Source organism: Centroberyx affinis, unplaced genomic scaffold (genome assembly GCF_046629955.1).
Source record: "Centroberyx affinis isolate AG114_WGS23_722 - 3 ecotype Tasmania unplaced genomic scaffold, CSIRO-AGI_Caff_v1 ptg000773l_1, whole genome shotgun sequence".
NCBI lineage: Eukaryota > Metazoa > Chordata > Actinopteri > Beryciformes > Berycidae > Centroberyx > Centroberyx affinis.
Genome location: NW_027279381.1, coordinates 186,736 through 214,328, shown reverse-complemented (window position 1 = coordinate 214,328; position 27,593 = coordinate 186,736). Strand labels below are relative to the sequence as shown.

General features: G+C 40.6%; 1 protein-coding gene across 1 annotated transcript in view; it reads left to right on the top strand.

Annotated features, from left to right (window-relative positions):
* vil1 (villin 1) overlaps positions 1 to 27,593 on the top strand; it is a 63,474-nt gene that overhangs the window by 21,714 nt on the left and 14,167 nt on the right. Inside the window, exons 10-15 of the mRNA XM_071520148.1 lie at positions 1,110 to 1,263; positions 5,464 to 5,564; positions 5,699 to 5,836; positions 10,716 to 10,874; positions 11,042 to 11,221; positions 21,238 to 21,383. Coding sequence (XP_071376249.1) covers positions 1,110 to 1,263; positions 5,464 to 5,564; positions 5,699 to 5,836; positions 10,716 to 10,874; positions 11,042 to 11,221; positions 21,238 to 21,383 — 878 coding nt within the window. The remainder of the gene's footprint in view (positions 1 to 1,109; positions 1,264 to 5,463; positions 5,565 to 5,698; positions 5,837 to 10,715; positions 10,875 to 11,041; positions 11,222 to 21,237; positions 21,384 to 27,593) is intronic.

The following is a 27,593-nucleotide window of genomic DNA, read 5'->3' as shown; positions in this document are numbered from 1 at the left end:
GAAGATATTATCAGGTTACTGTTTACAAATCCCGCTGCTAACACAGGCGAGTTTCACTTTAGTTTTCACACCGGGAGGCTCTGTTGGACTGAGTAAAATGCTGCTGGTCTCCTGGTCTGTGCATCGCCAACATGACATGATGTGCAGATGACTAACTGACTTGACTGACTGACTGACTGCCTGTGTGACTGACTGCCTGACTGCCTGACCTGAAATTGCCTCATGATGCCCTCGGCTACGCCGTGGGAACAAGTAAAAAAAAAAATACATTTCCTACATTTCGTTTTTTTTGGTTCCTGACTGTATCCAGTCTAAACCATCCAAATTAAACTGGTATAACCTTCTATTTAGTATCTACAGGATATAGTATCAGGAAGCACAATTTCATTGCCTTTATGATTGTTAAAGGTTCCATATTCTACACTTGTTTTAATTTATGTCTTGAGGTCCATTAAAAGCTGTTTGTGTGGTGTCATGTATCAAAAACACTCTCAATCTCTGTGAGGCTTACCAAGAACAGGCTGTTTTTGTTGCTGTGTCTTTAAGGCTCATTAATATTAACAATCCTCTATTCTGATTGGGTAACTGTTTCAAGAGTGAAATGTGAGACACCACAGCACCGGCAGCTACAGATAGGGAAAACTCTGCAGTAAATTAACAGTGGCAACCGCTCAACTGCTTTGTTAGCCTATTATTTCTTACAAAAATGATAATGAGCATACCGTTGTGTGTTCTAATATGGATTGTGTAGATTTAGTTTGCGACCACGCGTTTTGGTACTTTCACAATGTTTAGATAGCACATCCAACTCCTTTATAATCAAAGAGGCAAGGGAAATATGGGACCTTTAAGTAATGTATCTGCAATATCGTGATACTGCGATATATCTGAAAAATATCAAGTTATTGAATTTTGTCAATATCGCCCAGCCCTACATTATCATATGCCTTAGCAAGTCAACAGCATCCATGTTTCCCATAGTTGTTTCCACTTACTCGTTCTAAACAAGCTCACAACACATGACATATGATGTTACTGATTGCAAGAACTAAAGAAATAAAATAATGGCATCCATATTGACCTATAACTAATTCATGTCTGTTGTGCAGGCATACATAAAGGCCAAGGGCTATCCTCCCTCGACGTATGTGCAGACAGTGAATGATGGGGCTGAGTCAGCTCTGTTCAAGCAGCTATTTCAGAGCTGGACCATCAAAGGGCAGACTGTGGGACTAGGAACCATGAACAGCCTGGGAAAAATAGGTGAGCTTTGTTCAAACAGCTTGTCTTTCTATCCGGCCCCCCGTGACTCTGAATAGGAATAAGTCGGTAAAGACAATGGGCCTCACACAAGAACCATGCGTATGCACAGATTTCATCTTAAACTAAACTGTCACTAAAAGTTAAGCAACTTTATATATTCATTAGTATACTATTATTTTACATTTGTAGGTAAAAACAAAAGAGTGCTTGGGAACTCTCTTTTTTCAATACACACAAATGTTGTTGCGCTTTGTGCCAGGGTTTAAGTAGGAAATTAGATGAAGTTAAAGTTTAAAGTTAATAGTTTATAAAAAATAATTCACTTTATGAAAACACATAATACAGTCTGTAATGTGGATGGCATACTGGAGCCCAGGACATTTGCAGAATCCAAAACAGATTTTGTTAATAGAATTGTTTTAGTTTTCTTCATTACTTTATCAATAACACTATCAATAGTCCTTGAGCAAATAGGAAAGCCTAAATTGTGCTCTAAGAATGTATAATTTAGATTGCTTCCTACCATTGTTCTCAGCACCTCATAATTGATCCAGCAGTATATTGTCTGGAACTGGCTGTTTGTCTGATGCGGCATGTTTGGTCTAGGGGACAGCTGGAGTTCACACCTGTCCATGCATTTCTTATGTTTGGACCTTGGCCTGTCCCCGTCCCTTGGCTGCAGTCTTGCGCCTGATGTTGTTTGCATCCAATTTTAAGTCAAATGTTGTTGTCAGTCAATATTGGCCATGATGTCACTTGTCACTCAAATGATGAGGTGATCATAGGTGGTGATCCTGACTTGATGAAGACTATCAAAATGTTTTACAATAAATAAATATATGGCCTTTATTAAATACTTTAGCTCTACTACACTCCAGCACCTAAAAGGTTTACGGGATGTGCATATGATCATCTTAAACTGAATCATATCAGATAGAAACTGATAGAAACTAATAACTGCAATTAGAGCGGTAATAATTTCAAAGCCACTGTGTGTCATATTTATTTAACGTTTTCACGTTTCCAATGATAATTAATGCCCTGGGACACAATGTAACCTTATCTATTGATTTTGTTTTTTAATAATATTTTTTTTCCTTTATTTAAGCAGGAAGTCTCATTGAGATTTATCTTTTTCAAGAGAGACCTGCTAACAAACAACTGTACAGATATAAAAAAAACAACAACATACAAGTTCATTAATACATTGCCACACAGCAAACAATCAGCAAACAAAGACAAATCAGTGGAAACAGTTACAGTCAACGTTAGGAAAATCACGGTTTCTAAAGAAACAAGGGATTCTAATTTCAAAGACCTTTGCAAATCATTCTATTTGTAAGACGCATAGTATCGAAAACTGTTTTTGCCAAGCTCTGTATTTACATGTGGAATATCTTGGATTAGGTAATCCTGAGACCTGGTTCCATAATTACTGGATTTAATTGTGATTAGAGAAGAGAGGTAATGGGGTAATTTTCCTAGCAGAGCCTTATAAATGAACAAAATACAATGTATGTCCCTTCTTTTTGTCAAAGAAGACCATCACACTTTGGGGGGGAGGGTGCTGTGGTACACTGCATCAAGTGGTTTTAACGTGGAAGGGGCAGCATGTGAATACAGATTGTCTCCATAATCAAAGACAGACATGATTGTAGATAGTAGTACAATAATTTTCCTGTTAGGCATTGAAAAGCATGTTTTATTTCTAAACAGTTTTAACTTTCGGCCTGCGAGAGAGGTGTTCTACATGGGTCTTAACAGGAGATTAGCTCAGTAGGTAATGCATCAGTATGAAGGCAAATAAGGGCCATAAAAAATGAATTTTAGCAGCCACTGAATACTTAATATTGAAAATTAATCACAGCTGAATTCATAACATTGAAATATTTTACTTTGAAAACCATGTATCTGAATACATGGTCACAAATTGGGCGCAAATTGGTCACAGTTCAAGAAATGAGACTATGGTGTATTTTATTTATTTATTTAACCTTTATTTAACCAGGAAAAGCCTCATTGAGATTTAAAATCTCTTTTTCAATAGTATTCTGGCCAAGACAGGCAACAGTGCAACCTACCACATTACAGACAACATAACAGATTACAGTTTGTGGGCTATTGTGTTATTTTTTCCATTAAGACTTATATAATATCCCCCATGGATCGTGTTCTGGAAGTTTTGGTCGGTGGTAATTAATTAATTAATTTTAAATATTGTCGATTTCTACTTTCCTTCTACTTTCTTCACATTCATATGATTTCAAAATCCAATGTCGCCTCTTGCAGCAGGTCCCTGGATCACGTGACAGGGACCTGCTGCTGCAGACAGCCTTTTTCCTGGATCAAGTGGCTGACGGACCATGCTCTGATATGCCAGAAGTCGGTTTGATTGCATTCAGACTCTATTGCTTTAGCTTACCCATAGCCTGGATGTTGCAAACTGAATTTTTTTGACTCAAATTTTCGGATCTGAATTTGACCAGTCGAATTTGAATGATGTTCCATTTGAATTTTTTCGACTTGAATTTCTGAACCAATCAAATATGAGCAACCTGAATATGTCTTTTTGAAATTCTGGAACTTGAATTTTTGGATCTGAATTTGTGAACATTGAAAAAAATATATTTCAATTTCAGCTTTTGAAATTGCAAATCAAGAAATGTAATATTTTAAGTTCAAAGAGGTGAATTCAGAACCAATAAATTCAGATACATGGTTTTCAAAGTAAAATATTTCAATATTATGAATTCAGCTGTGATTAATTTTCAATACAAAATATTCAGTGGCTGCTAAAATTCAATTTTTTATGGCCCTTTTTTGCCTTCATACATCAATACATCAGCCTCTCATGTAGAAGATTGTTGTTTCAAATCCAGGCTTCCGAAGTCATAACGGAGCATATTCTCCAATAGAAAGTTTGGGCAATGTGGCTGCAATGAAATGATAAACTTGAGAGAAGTTACAGGCTAAAACAAAATTAGCCATAACTAATAGACTGCGTGTCTGATCTTTACAACTTGTGTGTCTGTCTACCTTCTGTAATGTTTTGTCTATCTGTCTGTCTTTTCAAATTGTGCTTAGACCCCCCCCCCCCCCCCCCCCCCCCCCCCCCCCCCCCCCGCAGTTGGCGTTTGTGGCTTTATTGCTACATTATTTATTACCCCAGAAAATGACATGCAACTTGGAACCAGTGATTGTTCTTCAGTGTGTGACTGGAAGATTGTTAATTCAAATCCAAGCACTGGCTGGGAAAATGTGGGTGGGGAAAGTCAATGAGCAACACTATCCCCTCCCTCAGCAACTACTGTTGAGGTACCCCTGAGCTAGCTACTGAATCCCTAACTGCTCCAATTGAGCTGCTGAGTCAACAGTAGAAGACTGTTGCTGTACTGGGCAGCTCCCAGTGGCTGACAGTAGAAAACTGTGATTTTACTAGGTAGCTACCAGTGGCTCAAAGTAGAAGACTGCGGTTATACTGGATTTGATATTATCCAACTGGAACTATATTAACATGAAGCAATACGTTATTGGAGAACAGCATGCAGCTCAATTGATTTTCCCTGGATAAATAAAGGTTTATAAAGTGTAGCCATTTTTTGGTTCCTTTAGCTCTGGTCACTGAATTAACTATATTTTGGTGCCAACTAACAGAAAGGAATGCAGTAAAAATTTCCTACTGATATTAATGCAGATCTTGTTAACTCCAAAGTAAACATTATAGGGTCTTTTAGACCTAAGTTCCAACCAGAATGTTAAAGATTAACTCTATACTAAAACACTTTTTTGAGTTGTAAAAACTGGTATTTAGTAATATGTAGTTAAATACAACACTGCCAGTCATATCTCTGAGCCCATGTGCCGGTGCCATATTTATCTCACTAAGCCTGAGTCAGTTCACCCTCCAGTGGTTAAAATTAGCAGCAGCAGTTCTGTTGGAGATGCAGCTGTTTTTTTTACCACAGCCTATGAGTGTGTGCACATGCCCACAAACACTTCTATTGCACAGTGGGCAGACAGAAACTCATAATTACTCTTTAAGTCTAACAACCTATGAGGCTGTGAGACCTATTTGGAGAACATTAGAAATCTGACAATAATTTTAACCACTGAATAATGAATTTAAATGTCCATCAAAACAAAATGAATGAAATTGAAACAATACTGTCAAGATATCCTGTGTCATCTTCTTGTATGCAGCTAAAGTTGAGCAGATCAAGTTTGATGCCACCTCCATGCATGCAAGACCTGACCTGGCTGCTCAGCAGAAGATGGTGGATGATGGAACAGGTGAAGCAGAGGTCAGGAACAAAAAAACAATGTTAAACAATGTATAGACCCTATCTCTGATTCTTTGAACAATGACTCAACCCATGACATTCCACAATAAATGCACCATGCTTTTACCATGGAATCTGTTCTTTTCTCGGAACAGGTATGGCGGATAGAGGACAATGAACTGGTCCCTGTGGACAAGAAGTGGCTGGGGCATTTCTATGGCAGTGACTGTTATCTCATCCTCTATAAATATGAAGTCAGCAACAGGAGGCACTACATGCTGTACATCTGGCAGGTCAGAGATGAAAATAAATTATCTGGGTGCTAAAGTTAAAATAGCAATGGCTGCTGTTCTGCCAGCAACTGGCAGAACAGTGCCAAGGAAGTCAAATACAGGAAGGTAATAAAAGAAAAGAGGTAATAAAAGAAAATAAAGGTAATGTACATAATATAAAACTATAGAGACAGTACAAATAAATGCAAATAATAAATGCAGATTCAGATAAGTCCATGGATATATTCCAGATTCACATAATATCTCTGTGCAACATAGTCAAGAGTTTATTAGTGCCAGTTATGGGAAGGGGGGTCTAAGGGGGCTAGGGTCCAGGGTCCAAGTTATTGTCCAGGCTGGGTGGAGCAGGGTTTCCCATAGACAACTTTGTGGCAGCCCACCACAATATCAGCACTGCCCGCCACAAATTCGCCACAAATTAGTATTTTCTTTTCACTATATAGAGCTGCATGTAGTGCAATGATTCGCTCAGCTCCTACTTGCTCCGTGCGCTCTCTCTTTCGCTCCCCTTCTCTCTCTCTCGCTCTCCCTCTGTCACTCTCTCTAGCTCGCTCACTCCCTTTTCTGTCTCTCGCTGGCTCTTTCTTTGTTGCTCTCTCTCTTTCTCTCTCTCTCGCTCTCTTTTCTGTCTCTCGCCCACTCTCTGTCGCTCTCTCTCACTCTTGGGTCTGTCGCCAGGTTCGCGACTGCATCATTTGTGGCATGCGAACCTTGTGACCTAGCGACTGTGTCAGGAATAAACTAAGTTTAACAGTTATTAATTTTATTCGGAATACAGATGGATTTCCCAGATTAGCAGATTAGCTGTATATAGCTGCTAGTCAGTATCCACTGAGTGGAATGATAACGTTAATATTAACTTTTTAACTCTGACTCTGAATGTTTGCTCCCTCAATCCAGATTAATACTGAAAAATATTTTCAAAGAGGGAAAAGGACTTGTCCTGAGGAGGAGCAGGAACATTCTGGACCAGAGGGAGCTGCTAAGAGATAATGCCCGACGAGGTGTCCATTATCAGGAATTAATGGACGACGGGGAGGCCAGAACCATCCGACGCACAGCGTCCCTGATAATGGACACCTCGAAGGGCATTATCCCGCTTATACCATGGTCAATTGCCAAAGAAAAAAAAATTAAGACCATTAATTTATATTGTCATGTGTATTGTAATCAAAATCTAAAGTTTTTCACAAGCCATAACTCAGTTTCCCTGGTAACACCTGAGGGTTTGACTAATACCTGGAACAATCATTACCATCCCATAAGGTTCTTATGCAATGGAAACATTGTTCACTGCTCCAGTAAATAGGACGAACCTTAGATACGACTTGGCAACGGGAGATATTTCTAGTCCGCTCAGCTCATAGAACCCTTTGGCTCAGGTATGAGCCAGAAAGCTAATGTTATGCTAGCATGATTCAAAGTCAATAACATTGCGTACGGTTGACAAACAGTAAATATAATTTGACAGTATGTTTAACAACAAGACTAGCTAGCTATCCAGCCATGTCATTGTCCCCAAATCAATATCAAGATTTTCACGAACAAAAGAGATAGGCCATGTGTACTGTCGGCCGCAGCCTGAAGTAGCGAGTTGAATAGCGAATGGGATGTGAGATGATCGCTTACCATGTGTGATACAAAGTATCAGTAAGTTCAGAGGGGCAGTGTACTTCTTGTAGCTTGTGTGTTACAGTCGCCATCCTGTGGTGTTCAGAGGATGAGACACTATGCTATGGTTACTCATTTTAGATACAGGCTGATACTACGTAGCCAGCGCATTAATTTAGAACGGTGAACAGACAGTTTCACTCGAACTACTTAGCAGGTGTCCATTATCAGGAATTAATGGACACCCTGCAGCCAATCAGAATCGAGTATTCACCCAGACCATGGTATAAGCAGCAAAACAGAGTAGATAATGTAACAATGTCAAAGGCTAGTAATTTAACAATGTAAAAATACACGTGAAATTGACAGCGAGAGATGTAGCACGGCAGAGGGGCAGAAAAGCCGATTTCTCTGTAAAAGGGGCCTCATTTGTATTCTTCTGTACCTTGTAGACAAAAGCAAGCAACAAACAGAACAGTGTAGCACTGTTTATATTTTTAAGTTATGTAATCTTTGACACAAAGTACTTGAAAGGGAGCACATTCGATAATTTTTTAGTTTTTCAGTTTTTTCCAACTTTTTCCAGCCTTGATTTCATTAAATTACAATATATATCAACATTGCTAGCATATGCTTCATGAGTTTGGCGGCTGGCAGCGGGCCGATGGGTTTGGGGGTTAATCCCAGGTGAGAGAGGAGGAAGGGGCAGGGGGGAGACTGGAGTACACCAGGTGGTGTGGTTGTGAGAGAATGAACCCAGCAGATGAATAGCAAATGAACAGCAAATGGGGGGAATGCTACATTTATGCTCTTCTTTAAATGTCCTGGAGATTATATGGCAGCTTTCCCACAACTGGATGGATTCTTCGGGCTGATAAGTCCAGGCAGGAAGTAGTCTTGGCCACCTCTAGCTCTAGTAGCGAGTCTGCCAAGTTGTCAAGCTTCTGGGGGTATCGGATATTTATGGAAAGTTCTCGAAAAGGAGTGCACTTTCGATAGCTTTTGGGTGTTCCATATATAGCATTGTTGAAGCCTTTCCATTTCATTTTCAGACCTGCCTCTGTTCTTAATATGGGCAGATTTGTGATTCTGCGTGCATGTTCTGAGGATTCTTCTGCTGCAGTTCAGTCCTAACCTTTGATGGCTTTAGTAAAGGATGAAAAAGGAAGTGGCCCTGTAGTTCTCCACTTTATCATCAAAATTTGTCAGCCCTGCAGTGATGAGCTGGTTCCTAGCAAGGTATTCCACAAGGTCAACAACATAGCTAGCTGGCAAGTGCTAATTCAATCAAGAGAGACTAGGATGAATGCTCAAATGAAAAACTTTATTCATGACATGAAACATGATGGAAACGATGGCGTAAGCAATGGGAGGAGTTCCTCCATGGAGAAACTCCTCCCATTCGTGAAGTTAGGAGTACATCCAGGGTGGACGTAGGAATTAGGATGTCCCCCTGGGGAGTTCCTCTCTGGAGCCTGGACATTGGTGGTGATGGGGTGGAGGAGGGATGAAAGAAAGCACAGTGACTGGAATGATAGCAGCATACAGCATAGTTCTGTGAGTAGCACAATAGCATAGTAGGTGATGTGTTTATACTCCCGTCACTTGAAGATTGTCTCTCTGAAAAAGAGAGGGAAATGACAGCTAACTCTGATTGGTTCTCTGGAAAAAAGGGGGAGAGTGTTTGCCAACTCTGATTGGAATAAATGAATGAATGAAGGATTTAGGTAGTCTTCCTGATTGAAATTACGTAATACTTTGAAGCTTACCATTGACCCCAAAGATGGATACAACCATTCTCCAAGCATCGTTTTTGAGATTTTTATTCCTGTCGTCTTTCAAATAAAAGTTGTAGAGAAGTGGGAAGCTTTGAATGGCTGTAATCAACTTCTCATTTTGCACTTGCCAGGCAGAGGTATTATTCACAGAACAAAATCACATAGGATAGGGAAAGAAGGAAGCATCCAAATCAGCAGTTGATGGCCAATGACTGCAAAAAACAGCTGTGGCCAACTTTTCTCGACTGACAAGCTTGTTGAGCTTCGACAGAGATTCCCTGGCTGTTGAGCTCCATAGGATATTAATGGACTTCCGGTAACTTTTTCATCATGTTGCTTGCATTGTGAACACAGGGTAACTTTTGTTTTTACTCTGACCGAGTGATTCTGTGAAGTCATCTTTCACTGAATGTTGCCATTTAGCGGTTGGAAGTATTCAGGGTTCAGTGATAGAGCAGAGGGAAGTCCGTAGACACCCAGGATGGGAATAAATAGGGGGGGGCTCCTACGAGACACGTGCTACTCTTCGACATCAGTCATTTTCTCACATTATTTTTTTTACCTCTCCAAAACAAGCTGCTTGTATTTCACTGTTTTTCTACCAATGCTTTTATTTGATCATGCTCCTATTGTAATCTCTCTTCAATCTATCCTTGGCTCCATGGGTTTTAAAAGATGGTGTTTCAATATTTCCCTTCTTGAGTGTACTGGCTTCATATCCAAAATTACTGTGTGAAATATTTTCTGGATCATAAGATGCACTCACATATCACCCCTCATATTCTATGGGAATCACTGAAATGTTGTATTAGGGAAATATGTATCTCTTTCTTTTCTCACTTAAACAAGGAACATAAAGACAGTCCTCTCTTTTGGAAGCCAAAATCTCTCAGCTAGAATCAGCCCAGAAAAACTGCTTTACCCAATGACAGATAAAAACAATTACGGGCCTTGAAATCTGAATATAATCAACAAACATCCTCTCAAACTGAGTTTCTACATTTCAGAGGATGTAAAAAATACTATGAAAAACGGCCCAGCAATCTCGCTATCAGAACGCAAAAAAAGCCTTAGCCACAATGCCAAAATCCAAGTGCCCTGGGCCCGATGGCATTCCCCCTTAGCTGCTTTTGGTATTATGGGACTTGGCTGGCTTCTTTGTCTTAGCATTTAAACTGTGGCATGAGATTTGTTTGGGGAGCTTGAGAGCATGAGACAGAGTATGAAAGCGTGTCTCACACCAAATGCATGAGAGTTGGCAACCCTGATAATACACTAGCTGTAGTTTTCAAAATCACTACACTACGATTTTTGTCGTAATTTTGATGTAGGAAATCTTGACACTGACTTGGGAAAACCAAAATATCCAAATAGAGATGGTATTTCCAATCAGAAGCATAGACTCATGTGTTGCATATTTTCTTACTAATGTGTTTTGCAGTGTTACATTCCCTTAAAGGAAATCATTTTGTGTGACCTTTCTGGTGTAGGGTCGCCATGCAAGTACAACAGAGCTCACTGCCTCTGCTTTCCAAGCTGTCAAACTGGATCAACAGTACAATGGAGAGCTTGTCCAGGTCCGTGTACCCATGGGCAAAGAACCTCTCCACCTAATGGCTATATTTAAAGGAAAGATGGTTGTTTATGAGGTAAGTCCACTTGAGCCTTCCTTTAGATAACTTTAGTGGATTTCTTGTGGTAGATTTGGCTGAAAGTATGTGGCTGAGAATTAGACAGATCTATCATGTTTTCACTAAAGCTTACCTCAACAAACAAAATGAGTTCTCAGCTTTTACATAAATGTAATCGTTGACAGGAAGGAAGCTCAAGAGCCAGCTCCACACAGAACCATCCCTCTATGCGTCTTTTCCATGTTCGTGGCACCAACGAGTTCAACACCCGAGCCATCGAAGTCTCTGCACGTTGTTCATCCCTTAATTCCAATGATGTTTTTGTGCTCAGCACTGACACATGCTGCTATCTGTGGTATGGAAAGGTAAAAATCAACACAAAATTTTGTGAAATGAGCATGAACTCTGAAATTCAGACTAGATGTTGGGGACACCAATTATGTGAATAATGTTTTCCTCCACCACTAAAGGTTTATGCAACAACAGCACAAATTGGCTTATGTGACAATAGCATGAACTGGACACGCCATTTTCACCTGTTTCACCAACATGAAACACTTAGTGGATAGTTCACCCAAAAATGAAAATTCTGTCTTTATCTATTCACCCCCATGCCAGTTGAAACATGGATGAAGGGTGTTAGTCCATATAAGACTCACGGAGCTTCCCAGCACAACTTCCTAGCAGCCTTCTCCAAAACAACTGAAGTCTTTGAGGACCAATCTTTATTCCAAAATAACAAAAAATAACCATAAAATTACTCCACACAACTTGTGCAGCATAATCCAAGTCTTCTGAAAAACCTTATGAGATGGTGGTCGTGCACTGTCACATACACAAACCTTGCATGGCCATGGTGGCCTCACTAGGTTTGGTGATGCAGAAGCTAATTACAATGGAGAAATTTGCAGTAAATAATGGATTTAGGATTTTCTATACCACTCAGAGCGATCATATGGCGTCAGAGGTCTTAGATTATCCTGTACAAGCTGTATGGAGTAATCTTATGGTTATTTTTTGTTAGTCATGTCAATGTTATTGCCCAGAGGGGCGATTTGTGCTGCAGCAAGTATAAAACACATATCACAACATAAAACATATAGTATCACATAGAAACATTAAAAGAAAAGTGACAAAGGCGACTCACATCACTGCACCAAAGTTCATTCTAGGCATAAGTGTCCATACAGGCCCATGTGGCTTACAATAAAATCATATACATCAACAACAGTCTGAGACTGTTCAATCAGGTCATCGTCAACAGCATCATCGACATCATCACCATCATCACAGGAGTAGTAAGTAAGCTCAGTGACATCATCAAATGACATTATATATATGACATATAATATACAGTATATCAACATAACCATACAAGAGTATGTTATCAGTGCATTATCATCATCAACCTCACTGCCAGAGCATTGTCATCCTCACCAAGCAACATCGCTACTAGCAATATAACATACCATACAGCAATAAAAAGTAAAAGATATATAATAATAATAATGATAATTAGTAGTTACCTCCTCCTACCAGCAGCATTTAAGACTCAAATGGCAAGGGATAAAGGAGTTCTTGTACCTATTTTTCATGGCAACAGGGGACCTAAACCGTAGGCCAGATGGTAGCAACTTAGGGCGCTTTCACACCTATAGTCTGTTTGCTTTGGTCCGAATCAGTGGATGAGTTGCTACTTTGTTGCATTTTTCATTAGGTTAGTGTTCACATGGTCCTGTGTTAAGCGAACCAACATTTGTAAACAAATGACACGCGGTCCTACATGCCGTTCATCTATTGGACAGAACATTTCAGAGAGAAAATCACTTCCTGTCAATCACATTGTCACGGACAACAATGGAGCAAAAGCAGCGTATTGCGATTGCGATAGTAGCTTTGATTGAGCGCTTTTTGTGAGGAGAAATGATAACGTCACCTGATGTTAGCTGAGCAGCTGCTAGCTCAGTAATCAGCTGGTTAGCACTTCTAGCAGACAATGTTGTGGAACAAGCAAAGGCTTACCAGATATTTCCAATACATGTCCGGTATAATCCATACTGCCTTTATGATCGCTGTTACAGTAACGTAAATTCACTGATTACAACGTCCTATTTCTCCACCGGCACTTTCACTTTCTCCATATTTGTTGTTGCTATGGGAAACGGCCAGCGTGTCGACATCCGTTTTCAACGGATGTCAACATCCGTTTCCAACCCACAATGCACTGTATTTTGGTTTGCTTCCTATATTAGGTCCTATATTAAGTCCAATTATGTTCTCACCTAAAGCGAACCGAACCGTGGTTCACTTGGAAACGGACCGAGTCCCGACTTTTCAGGAGGACCATGGTTCGCTTGTTTGGTCCACACCAGAGTTTGAATGCGTGTTCTCACCTTTCCAAACGAACCAGACTTACGGAGTAAACGCACCATGGTTCGATTAAAACGGGCCAAACAGGGTAGGTGTGAAAGCCCCCTTAAACTCAGAATGTAAGGGATGAGTACTATCTGAAAGAACAGCCTTCTTTCTTAAGCACCTGCTTGTTGAATAAGTCATTTGGGCTACTGAACTGTACTCCTACTTTCTTACTGGCCACTTTCACAATCTTAGCAAGGGCATATTTCTCTTTAAAGGTCCCATATTCTATACTTTCCAGTGTTTTATTTTATTTCTTGAGGTCCATTCAAAGCTGTTTGTGTGGTGTCATGTACCAAAAACACTCTCAATCCATTTTTACATGTTCATTTTCCAGCATCTCTCTGAGCCTTGCCAAGAACAGGCTGTTTCTGTTGCTCTGTCTTTAAGGCTTACTAATATTAACGACCCCTCTGTTCTCATTGGCTCACGTTTCAAGAGTGAAACGTGAGACACCACAGAAACGGCAGAGGTAGGGAAAACTCTCCCATAATAAACAATGACTACCGCTCAACTACTTAAAAAATGCTTTGTTAGTCTATTATTTCTTACAAAAATGATAATGAGCGTACCTTTGTGACGCCACAAAGTTACGAAAGTCCAAATGGCTCGTTTAGACGCTCGGTTTCTAATATGGATTGTGTGGATTTAGTTGGCTACTGTGCGTTTTGATACTTTCAGGATGTTTAGATAGCACATCCAGCTCATACTGTATATAGTATATTCAAAGAGGCAAGGGAAATCCTGTTTTACACGATATGGAACCCCTTTAACCCTTTAAACTCGGATAGGCCGCCCGCTGCCTTTTTCGTTTCGTTTTATTAGTCATATGTAGGTTAACACAGGGTCAACAATACAATGAAAAGTGCTGGACAAAAGTCAGGTCAGCTCAGCAGTAAAAAAAAGAAAGAGAAACAATAAAATAAAAATAAAAATAAAATAGAATATAGAGCAGTATAGATATGTAAAGTGAGATCTATGTACATAAAAGTGACAAGTGTATTGCACAGAGGGTTCAGTCCTGGTTGAATAGCAGCAGTCCGTGGATTAGTGCAATTTTTTATCTAAATAGTGCAGACAAGCAGGTGAGCAGAAATGCAATGAGGGATACCTAATTTTATGAGTTCAGAAGCCTGATGGCCTGGTGGTAAAAACTGTTTTTAAGTCTGGTGGTGTGTGCAGCCATGCCCCTATATCGTCTACCAGATGGTAGCAAGGAGAACAGTCTGTGTGCTGGGTGGCTGTGGTCCTTGATGGTACTGTGTGCCTTCTGCAGGCACCGCTGGCGGAAGATGTCCTGAATGACAGGGAGTCCGTTGCCAGTGATGTGCTGTGCCGCTTTCACTACTCTCTGTAGTGATTTGCGACTGTTTCCGTACCAGACTGTGATGCAGCCGGTCTGCAAGTTCTCGATGGCGCATCTTGTAGAAGTTTGTGAGGATGCTGGCGTTCATACTAGGGCTGGGCGGTATGGCCTAAAATTTATATCACGGTATAATTTGAAGCACGGACGGTAACGGTATATATCATGGTATATTCGTTTTTCTTAAAATTTCAATATAAATGCTTCTAAAGGGGTAAAGCACTGGTATGGCAACTGAATAGCAGTTATTACTGTACTGTTAACTGTATTACTAGGACATATTTCACATAGTACAGAGGTATTTTAAGAACATTTATTGTGCAAAACTGCAATAATAAATAATACAAAAATACAAAGCCTTTTCTCAAGTAACTTCCATCTCTGAAAAACACTTTTTCATGAAATACAATAAAATCAAGCCGCACAAAGTGAAAATAAAAACTGACTTCAAGTACAGCAGTTCTTTCCCCTAACCAACTCAAACACAATGAAACTCTCAAAATGCAAAATTAGTTCAAAGTAAGTAACTCTTCTTCAGTTACAGTATTGCAGGAATTGGCATGATTGCTTCTGCATAGTCCAAAATAACTTCCCTTTGCAGCATCTCAGTGTGCATGTTTACTCATTGCTTGTACCCTTAAATACAATAAAATCTAGTAGCATATAATCAAATTGAGAAGTAAATTCAAGTACAGCAGGACAGGAACTTTTTTCCCAACCAACATACACAATGCAACACTCATAATACAAAATTACAAAATAAATAGCTGCTCTTCAGTTACAGTATTGCAGGAATAGGCAAGGGTTAAAGTGGGCCAGAACGATCCGGAACGGCGTTCCGGCACCTTCGATTAATAAGTAAATAAATCTGATTGGCAGTTTCATACATAATAATGTCAAGCGAGTTCACAGGGCTGCCAACTCTCACGCATTGACTGTGAGACTCACGCAGTTGACATTTATCACACGCTCTCACACCACAAGTCTATTTTCTCAGGCAGTGAAAAACAAATTCATAAATGTCGCGGCGTGAAGACAGAGCAGCACCGTGCAACAGAGAGTTATTCAGACCATCTGAATAGCGAGAAATATACACAAATCTATTATATTGTAATTTATTCCCATGCATGGTGCTCAGACTAATCTCAGTCAGCGGCTCTTCTGCGTCTCTCCCTCTCCTCTCGCGCCGTGCGCACCAGGCAGGAGTGAGAGTGAGTTGCTATGGTTACGGGGACGCTCTGTGTCTTTGTCGCTCTGAAACTTTCTCGCAATTCCCAATAATAGGTTTTTAGGTTAGTATGCCTATGCAAAATCATGCTGGTGTAGTAGAAATGCAGGAAATCTGTTTCAAATGACTATGTTTTTCTGACCCCCCTCACCAATTACGTATCTACGATTCGCTGGCGCAGGCATCAGATGACGAAGCCGTTACGTCATTACGTTACGTGTTACGTCCAGTTAAGATCTAGATCTTAGACGTTTAGATCTGTAAGGGCTCTACCGGTCAGCACGGTATAGTTAAAATCCATACCGTAGGGCAAATTCTACCGGTGTACTTTCTATGCCGTTTATACCATCCACCCCTAGTTCATACCAGATTTCCTCATTCTCCTCAGGAAATAGAGCCGCTGACGAGCTTTCTTGACAACAGTGTCTGTGTGTAGGGTCCAGGAGAGGTCCTCAGAGATGTGAACTCCGAGAACTTGAAGCTTTCAACCACGGCATCACCAATGAGGATGGGTAGGTGTCCACCTCCCTGCTGTCTCCTGTAGTCCACAATCATCTCAGCTGGTTAGTGCCTTCACTTCCTCTCTGTAGGCCGTCTCATTGTTGTCTGTGATGAGGCCCAGGATGGTCGTGTCATCAGCAAACTTAATGATGACATTTGAACTGTGCTGGACAAGACAGTCGTAGGTGAACAGGGCGTACAGGAGGGGGCTGAGCACACAGCCCTGCAGTGCGCCTGTGTTGAGGGTCAACGAGAAGGAGGTGTGGCTGCCGATTCTCACCACCTGGGGCCTGCCCATCAGGAAGTCAAAGATCCAGCTACAGATGGAGGTGACCAGTCCCAGATTGACGAGCTTAGTGATGAGTTTTGAGGGAATGATGGTATTGAATGCCGAGCTGTAATCGATGAAAAACATTCTCACATATGTATTCCCTGTGTCCAGGTGAGTGAGCGCAGTGTGAGTTGCCAAGGTAATGGCGTCATCCGTGGCCCTGTTTGGTCTATATGCAAACTGAAGAGAGTCCAAGGTGTCAGAAAGGGAGGAGCAGATGTGGGTTTTGACTAGCTGCTCGAAGCACTTCATGATGAGTGATGTCAGTGCAACAGGGCGGTAGTCATTTAAACAGGAGGCCACTGGCTTCTCGGGGACAGGAATGATGGTGGATGCTTTGAAGGAGGTGGGGATCACAGACTGACTCAGGGAGAGGTTGAAGATGTTAGTGAAAATCTCTGCCACTTGATCAGCGCACGCCCTGAGAGCCCGTCCTGGGATGCCATCTGGGGTCAGAGCTATAATTAGACTCCACTTTGGCTCTGTAGTCCCTCTTGGCATCCCTGATGGACTTCTGGAGGTCATATCTGGCTGCTTTGTAGGCATCAGGGTCCCCTAAGTTGAAGGCGGTGGTCCGTGCTCTGAGTTTAGTGCGGATTTCCCGGCTGACCCACAGTTTCTGGTTGGGGTAAATGCAGACGGTGGCTTTTTGAACAGCGTCATCGATGCACTTACTAATATAGCCTGTGATAGAGTCTGTGTATTCATTGATGTTGCCATCAGCTGCATCCTCAAACATCTCCCAGTCAGTTGTCTCAAAGCAAGTAAGACCCCCTCAGCCTCTTTGTTCCATTTATACGTAAATGTCCCTGAAAACCGTTTTTTCCTGTTTCAGTTTCTGCCTATATGCAGGGAGGAGTAGAATGGAGCAGTGGTCTGCCTTTCCAAAAGTAAGGCGGGGGAGGGGTTTGTAGCAGTCTCTGAATGCAGTGTAACAGTGATCTAGAGTCTGTTTACCTCTAGTGGGAAAAGTGATGTGTTCGTAGTATTTTGGGAGAATCTTCTTCATGTTAGCTTTGTTAAAATCACCCAAAACAGTGGACGCAGCCTCTGGGTGTGAGTTCTCCGGTCCATTTACAATTGTGTACAGCTCGTCCAGGGCTAATGACTTATCAGCCTGAGGGGGGATGTAAACAGCTGTGAGGAGAACTGAGCTGAACTCCCAGGGGAGGTAGAAGGGTCTAACTTTGATGGTCAGCAGCTCTAGAACCGGGGAGCAGTGCGTATTTAAGACACAGACATCCGTGGCCAACGAAGAGTTAACCATAAAGCACACACCCCTCCCCTCGACTTGCCTGAGTCCTTCATTCTGTCTTGCCGATAGACGGAGAAACCCTCAGGCATGACGGCACAGTCTCAGTGAACACCAGAACGCAGCAGCAGCTCCTCCGTTGGTGTTTTATCCGTGCGTGCAGCTCGTCGAGTTTGTTGTCCAAGGACTGAACATTAGCTAGCAGAATGCTGGGCAGAGGGGGTTTGTTGTTTCTCTGTCGGGTTCTGCACAGAGCCCCGGCGCGCTTCCCTCTCTTTGTTTTCCTCCGTCGGTACGCAGGTAGACCTAGGGGAGTACGTGGTCCGCGATGTCAAAATTTGGCTTAAAGTCTGAACTGGCTGACAATCGTAACTCCTAAAGTGTTTGCTGATCATACTGAATGAGTGAAAGTACCGTATGTGCAAAAAGAACCAGTAATACAAAGTAAATTCACACAAGTTTGCTGAGTTGACACGGAGCTCTTGTCAGTGCGGCCATCGCATGGCGCATCGGAAGCTGCCTCATTTGCATCATGCTGTTTAGATGGCTCTAAAATCGAAACCATAATAGCTAGCATAGCTTAGCTAGCTTTTTGCATCTGAAAGCTAAGACTTCTGTCTTCACTGCAAGCCCATACAACCCCTAACAAAATCGTCAACTTCAGGCCCATGACAAACTTCATCATCACTAAGGAGGGTGTTACAAGAATTACAGAGTCGTCGGCAAACTTTACAATGTATCTATTCTCATGATGGCTACGACAGTCATCAGCCTAGCACATTAGAGCAATATTTACCATTTGTATGTGACTTGACTTCATCATTCAGAAACCAAGATTCTGTTCTCCACTCTGGTGATTGGCAGCTCCATGGTCCGGGATGTTCAGCTGCCCCCTTCCTCAGGCTCTTACAAAGTCCACTGTTTCCCTGGTGCATGAGTGCAGGACATTCACTGCAGGCTACCGCACATCCTGTCCAACTACAACAACATTGACAACATCATCATCCATGTGGGCACCAATGACATGAAATAGACTCAGAGCAGCTCCCTGTGTGATAAAACCAACAGCTGCCAATGTAAATAACCTGATTTATATTCCTCGTCAGCCATTAGCTTACACTCCCACCTCCAACCCAGTTGTCACCACAGAATTTAAATGGATAGAACAGTCTTTCCACTGTTTTCTATAGTAAGTAGAGAACGAGTCTGACATTGTCCATGTTTATTGCATGCACACCTGTTTAACTTGGTTTGGATATAAACACCAATCATCATCATGGGCCAGAAAAATCTAACAGCACCACAGCAGTCATCATTACGCGCAGCCATTATGCACAGCTATATCTTGTGAGCCATAATAGCTTATTGATTGATCACACATGAGTAGGTCTAATTTATGATCCAATATGTGTGATATTATTATTTCCACATTACTGTACAATTTGGTGACATAAACCTGTTTACTCGCGTTTTTCCAGTATATAGTGAGCTATCTGCGTCTTTACTTGGTTGGAGAAGTCCAGACAAAAGCTGTGAGTGATCTCATCTCTCCATGGTCACCTTCTGAAAAATGTATTAAATTTATTATTATTAATTTATCTTCTATATTCCTTTTGGTTTCAATTGTGAATATTCAAAAACAAACAGTGCATATATAGCTTACAGTCCTGAAGAACACTCATATTAACAACCCTAACCCCAACATCTGTTACTGCCCCTAATCAAAGCAGTCTAGAACCGGCCTGCTTCATGCTGCTGAAAGGCGCCACGCTATGTGTGGATGTGGAGGCAGTGTGCAGCAGTTCCAGCCGTCAGGTTAAGTCACGTGAAAAAATAACATATGACGAGAAAACGGATTTCGTTTTCTCGTCATAACAAGATAAAAGTCGTTATGACGAGAAAACATTATTTTTGTTGTGATAACGAGATAATTAAGTCGTTATCTCGACATAACAAAAGAGCAAAAAAAATGTATGTATGTCCTCTATGGACTGCCATAGTTATGCGCGAAGCTAGGCTACTGTATTTCTGCTTCTCCCACCTTGCTGACATTCCAAAACAGCCCAATGGACAGAAATCTGTCTGTCAATAATTCTGTTTTTTTCCCGACGGATAGTTTGACTGCAGCTGGTGGAATTCAACACATGTGCCATGGGCCTGTACAGGATCTGTACTTGTTTTTTATTATTCAGCTCTATTATTTATTTAATTGTGGTAGTTTTACATCACTCTCTCCTTGGGTTTTATTGTATGTAAAGCACTTTGTAAACATTGTTTTTAGAAAAGTGCTATACAAATAAAGTTATTATTATCATTATCATTATCATTATCATTATCATTATCATTATTATTATTATTCCTAGCCTCCTATTGGGGAGGGAGGCCAGATCACAGAGTGTGATCAACTCGAGACTCGTCTGGCTTGTGAGGCTAGGATTAGAGTTTTTAACACAAAAATCCATCTGCTTTCCGTTCTCAGAATTAACATTAACAATAAACACCACCTGTCAGGTGGTGCTTTCACCACCTCTAGACCCATCTCAGAGAACTAAAGTCATGTCATAAAATGTCTGACTACAGAAAACTTGACATCATTATTGACATCATTATTTATTTGATGACATAAAGGGCTGGTTTAGGTTTATATAAAGGCCTCCCCTTATGTAAAGGTTTATGTAAAGGGGTGACCTTTCAACGTGCGGCCAATGGCTTTACAGTGGTTGTAGTCACACCATCTTTTTAGTCTTTTATGATTTCAAAAATGAGGGAAAAGCTCAATCAATCCTTTCCCTCAATTTAATAGTCCATATTATAAGAAAAAAATCTGAAAAATTACATTACATGATATATTACAAAAATCAACCTGAAAAGGTGTCAATCACGTTATTCACTTACTGTGCCTTGAGGTGTACTTTGCATAGTTGCGTGGAAGCAAATTCTTCATTGATTTTCATTTAGCGCCGCCCTGTGTGCTGGGGAGGCTACAACATTGCGCTTTGCAACGTGGCAAGCACAGTGTAAAAGCCTGGTTCTCTCACTGAGATGTGATCTGAGGCCCTTTACTTTCCACTGAACTATTTCAGTGTTAAACTACTGCCTGTTTTTAGTTGTGCCTCCTTCATGTTAATTCTTTAGTGGTGGGAAAACATATTTCTTTCACTTTTCATGCACAAAGCATGTATTTGCATTTTAAGACATTATGCTCATTGTTCAAGTTCAAGGTTCAAACCTCAAATCTTCACAGGTTTGGAGATTTTTAACATCTTAACTGTATAACTGGATTCCTTGCAGGGCTGCAGTGGCGATGAGCGAGAAATGGGTAAATCCTTGGCAGACATCATATCCAGAAGGGAGAAACATGTCATTGCTGAGGGCCAGGAACCTGCTCACTTCTGGGTCAATCTGGGTGGGAAGACGCAGTATGCCAATTGCAAAAGGTAGCAAGCATGACTCTTCAAGGATTTGTCCAACATACCACACAGAGAGAGGATGCTGAGAAAGTCTCCTCTCCATTTAAAATCAATCCTAAATCTAACCTGAAATGCTAAAAATTATGAAACTGAAGTTATGTATGTATGTATATATGAGTTGTGCCTCATCTTTGTACTGAGGTATTTAAGCTGAACAATCATGCAATTTGTGATAAAAGGATCAAACCACACACAGAAGTAGTATTCCAAATAGAAACTAGTAACTGCTAGCAGTTACGACGGGGCTGGCCAGATAGAGGAAAGTTAGTTCGTTTATTGTCCCCGGGGGGAAATTCTTTTTCACCAAACTGTTACGATAAGATTATCATTGAAATATCTTTGAAAATATATGTCTCTATATCACACAGCAAAATACATGATTAGGCATAAGCATGTCTCATAAGATCCAACATGTGCGATGGCAGAGCTGAGAAACCTGAATGTCTTCTCAGTCTTTTATCCATGTAAATCGCAGCACAAACCACAGTTGCTGCAAGCCATATGGGCTGCACGTTTATTTTTGGTATCAAAATATAGTGGAAAAATACATTCTTTCGAGTTCAGGTGCAGGTCACATTCTCTTGACAGAACTGCAGCCGCTTATTCTCAGTTTTGTATACAGTCAATGGTGTTTTGATTTGTACTCCTCAAAGACAGCGGTAGTTATATGTGTGCATTCACAAGAGACAGAAAATCTGCAAATTTCTGTTGTTAAATGTGCGCAACCACCAGGGTGCATGATAAGATCTGTTCATCCATACAAAGGCAGATTTCAAAATAGTGTCAAATATTTCATTTTCAAGATAAAATTATGAGAATTATTATCTATCTATTATCTATTATCTAGAATGCTCCATAAGCGAAAAACTGATGTTTAAAGATGCTCTATTTTCTATTGACTACAATGGTTTCCATTAGAGCAGAATTTCAATATTTTTTGCCGGGCCTCTGCGACCGGCCTAGAAGAGTGAAAGAAGCTAACTGACTGACTGACTGACCGACTACTCATTGTTGAAAGTCGCGTGAAGACCTACACAGTTATGGTGGAATACGTGCTATTGCGTTGTTTGCACTGTTAGTGTTACAATAAAGTTGAATTGAATATCAAAATGTTTGTTTACACGCACTTCCCAGCCAGGAACCCTTAAAATTGTACAAAGTGCCACTTATATGTTATGTATGGTGGTCTGGGAGAACCCATCAGATGTCGCCCTTACACATTGTTGGCAATGAGCCAAAATAGATTGAAAACAAGTTTTATGGGCATTTTGAGATTGTGAGTGATTTTGTTACTTTTATCTCTGTATTACATCATGGTGAATAATTATTTTCAAAAGGGAATACAAAAGGGCAAGTATTTATTTTTGTGGTTTTGTAAAGGGTAGTTGGCTAGCAAAAAAACAAGTTAGCCGGTGTTCCGGTACTGTCTGTCCCTCGTTCTTTCCGACTGCTGACCACATCCACACCGATGCATGAGAGGAGGGGACTTCACGTTACTAACTTAACATTACAGCTAATGTCCAGGAAAAAACACAGGCTGCCAAACAGATGGTAAAATGACAGTAACCTACTCATTAGGAGTGTTGGCTAACAAGCGGTAGGACAGAGTCATGTCCACAGAAAGATAATCGCTACATCCACTCGCATTATTGCCCAGTTACTGATGTTAACAACTTATTGCAAAAGCTAATAAAAATCTTTACTACAAGGCAGAGATAACTGATCCCTTTTCATTTAATCAAATTCACTTTGACTATATAGATAGCCGCACTTGTTACTCCATTCTATTTTTGTCTTCTTCCTGTTTACCATCTCAACCCTAAAGCAAATATAGATAAGTGTCCAATAGGTGTAAAGGGGTGCGACAATCACGTGACAAGAGAGTATGGCGGGTTAAGTCGTTTGGCGTCCACAGGCCGGAGAAATACCTCTAATAGCCCGATGTTTTGAAATTAAAACTAGGAAACTCATTTTCCACACAAAGACGGTTGTATGTCAAGACTAGTACGCTCTCGAGAAACGAGACAAACGGCGAAAAAGCGAGAGGCTGCGTTCCGCACCACTAAACAAAGCATGGCCGAGGAGCAACCACCTGCCTGGGCACAAGAACTTTTGACACAAGTTGCCAGCATAAAAGACTCCTTCCAACAAAGGTTCAATGACTTGAACAATTCAATAAAAGAGCTTAAAAAAGATACTCAGGCCATGGTGAACAGAGTGGGGAATGCCGAGAAACGCATCGGGACCTTGGAGGACAAACATATCACGCACCAGGGAGCCATTCAAGACTTCACAAAGGAGATAATGAATTTAAAAGCCAAAGTCTCCTATCTGGAATCACACAGCAGAAGAAACAACTTGCTTATCGTGGGACTGGAGGAAGGCTTATTGGAAAACGGTGATCCTGGCTAAGAGCTGGCAGCAATTTTGCGCTATATCCTTGACCAGAGCGAGTCGGACCCGGCACCAGAGGTGGACCGGCATCACAGGTCCCTTCGCCCCCGGCCGGTCCCGTCAGAACCACCGAGGCCGTACATTACTCGGCTGTTGAGATGGAGCGACCGACAACTCATTTTGAGGGCTGCATCCAAGAAGAAAAAGCTGGTCTGGAAAGGTAAAACCTTTCATGTGTTCCAAGACCTCCCGGCTGAGATCCAACATAGACGCGCAGAGTGTGCAGACATAGAAGAAGCTACGCGGAGCCGAGCTCCACTACGGTTTGCTCTTCCCTGCAAGACTCATTGTGACAGTGGATGGACAGAAATATATTTACACAACTCCTGATGAAGCTTCTAAGGATCTGACTGCACGCCTCCCGTCTATATTTGGGTAAAGAACTAGAGGTATGAGAAAAACGCACTAACAGACAGCCATTAGACTGTTTTTCCTTCAAGATATTTAAGGTTTAAGTTAAAAATGCGGACAATGGGCTCTACGTCTGGCCGTGAAACGTTCTGAGTGACTTTACGCCTGCTCCCGTTGGGTCATGGATAGAGGAGGGATAGATGTTCTTTCTCTTGTTTTTTGTTTCGTGTCTTGCCTAATGGCATTGTTATTTGTTTCGTGTATGTGTTTGTTTTTTTACCCTTTGTCATTCCTCCTGAGGTGCAGAATACTTGTGGAAATTAATATGGCATGTGTACATTTAAACATTGGCAATACAAAGCAGTTGGATGGGTTCTAATACTATAAAGGTGATAAGTTGGAATGTAAATGGGGTCTCAAATAAAGTCAAACGTTATAAAATAATTTCACACTTAAAGTCTCGTGCATGTGATATAGCTATGCTGCAGGAGACCCACCTAAATGAAATCGAATCATTAAAATTAAAGCAAAGATGGGTTGGCCAGGTATTTTCTGCGCCAGGAAATGGAGCATCAAGAGGCACAAGCATCTTGGTATCAAAAAAAATATCTTTTCAGCTTACAGACTTAATCGCTGATAAAGATGGAAGGTACATCTTCATCTCTGGACTTCTTCAACATAAAAAATTTACACTCATGAATATTTATGCCCCCAACTATGGGCACGTTGAGTTCTTATTAAACTTAACTGTTCTTTTATCAAGGTTTATGGGAGATCCTGTTCTGCTTGGCCGGGATTTTAATCTGGTAAATGACCCTTTGTTAGATCGCTCTAGTCGTCCCCTTCCAGCAGATAATGCTCTCTCCGCTGCCCTTGAAGAACTCCAGAAGATGCTGGGATTAACTGATGTGTGGCGATGTGTTAATTCACTCTCTCGTGAATACACTTTTTACTCTAAAGTGCATAACTCCTATTCTAGGTTAGATTATTTGTTATTGTCGAATTCACTAATTGAGAATGTGATCAATTCAGAGATTCATAATATCCTAATATCAGACCATGCTCCCATATCTGTAGTATTCTCTCCCTGTTTTAATTTACATTAAACAAAACAGTGGAAGTTTAACATGCTTCTACGGGATGAGAAATTTGTGTCATTGATAAAGGACAGAACATCAGAATTTTTTTAGATAAACTTGAATTCTGTTTCATTAATACAGACCGTCTGGGAGGCTTTCAAAGCCACATGTAGAGGGGTGGTGTATTAGTTACGGCACTGCAAAGCAAAAAGAAAGAAGCCAAAGGAAAAATAAGCTCATGTTGGAACTGAAAAACCTAGAAATGCAACATATGAGACATCATAGCGATCAGAAATTAAAAGATTCGGTGCTACTCACTAGAACGGAGTTACAAGCAATTCTACATGAAGAAACCTTGTCGTGGAAATCTGTCAAAAGCACTGGACTCATACACAAAGTAAAGACACAAGCCACTTACTGATTTTGAAGATTAATGAGATTATTATTGAGTCAATAATAAGGAGACATAAGATCACACCCAAAGCTTACATCAGTATGTCTCAACTAAAAAACAGAATACTTGATCTTATATAGTTTTCTAAGAGACAAAGAAATGATCTGTGGTTGGTCAATACATATTTTCTTAAATACTTTCAACCAATTGGCACAAAGCCATGAGAGAGGGCATCCCCTGATCATGCGTCTACCACATGTGTTTATCAGACATGCAGTCATGTCACAGGACACCTTCAAAACAGAACCTCAACATCTGGTTTCACTTAAATGTCTCTACTAGGCTCTCTTTGTCCATAATATAGGTGAAAGGTAAATCAGAACATAATGAATAAATGATAAAACTAGATACTTGACTTAGTTTACCTTGACATTCCCCCCTTTTTATCATTTATCAACATGACCCCAACACATCAACCTTCACATATGCACAAGCCAGAGACATGAGCAAAACATCCATTATGAACAACCAAATCATTCTATCATTGTTACACATAGAGGTCATCAACCCCTGTGCTTTGTATATCCGGATCCAGGTAGAATTTCAGCTGTTGAAAGTTGTTTTTATCATCAAAGTCTTAACATTTATCATCATATTGTATTGCTACGGTAGTTAGTGAGATAGTGTTGAACTTATGAATCATAGCTTTAGCACAACTCAGAAAACACATAACTATCAAAAATAACAACAGTATGGTTCCTATAACAGGCAAAATTGTCTCCAGTATACCTGAACCAAAAATATTTGTCAACCAGCTATAGAAAGGATCAGCAGAACTGGGCTGGAAACTAGACCGAAAACGGTTCAAAACAAAAATAACATCCGTCAAATTATCTGTAAAATACAGGAGCCACCAGTCAAATTGAATGTTGCACATAAACCTCCAGTTTTAGCTAATAAAAATCCAAGACTTGCTGGTGTCTTAACAAAGTCAATCTATGGGACTTCAAAGTCTCCTTAATGAATGAAAAACCTTTCACAGTTGCATTTGCAAAACCATACATAGTATAAGACAAGTTATCTAGCTGTAAAGCTAAATGAGATACTCTTATCTGTGGATTAAAAAAATGTACCACCTTCTCATACCAGGGGATATCACGGTCAAAAGTTGTTGTAGCTACGAGATCTATGATAAGAGGTCTAAGCTTCCTAACACGAATGTCATTCAAGCCACTTGTTTCAGTTGAAGAAGTATTTTGCCACTGATTTGTTGTTCAAATTAAATGTACTGGTACTGTTAGATGAGCATAACAACATCCTAACTAATACCTGGGTAAATAATAGTAATTTGATTCATTTTATTTCTTACATTAATTCCTCCCTTTTGTCACAGAGTGACAACTAAGATGAAAATAAAATGAAAGCTAGATACATCCTACCCTATGTATACTTCACATTACTTCTGAGAATTACAAGCAAGCTTCAAATTAAATTAGGGTAAAAAACAACAACACAATAAAGCATGTTATCTTCAACCCATGAGCTTTACACTCAGTAGAAGGCCACCACACTGGAGAGGTTACTAGCACATCCGATGCAGAGTGGTTTCGTCTTGTTCTTCAAAAGCTGCTTCGTCGTTGTCACTATCATCCTAGAAGACAAATGCATTTTGCAAAGTGGAAGAAACGGGAAAAAACGTAGCAGCTTTAGCTACAGCATCAGCAACAGCAGTTCCCAATGAAACTGGATCAACACCACCTGTGTAAGCCTGTCATTTAAAAACAGCATGAAAATGATAACACAAATTGAAAGCATATTGATAGTATATGTAGAGGATAAGGTCTTTACCAGCACCTAAAATAAAAGCACGAGTTAAGGCAAAGAGTTCTGCTGCTTGCG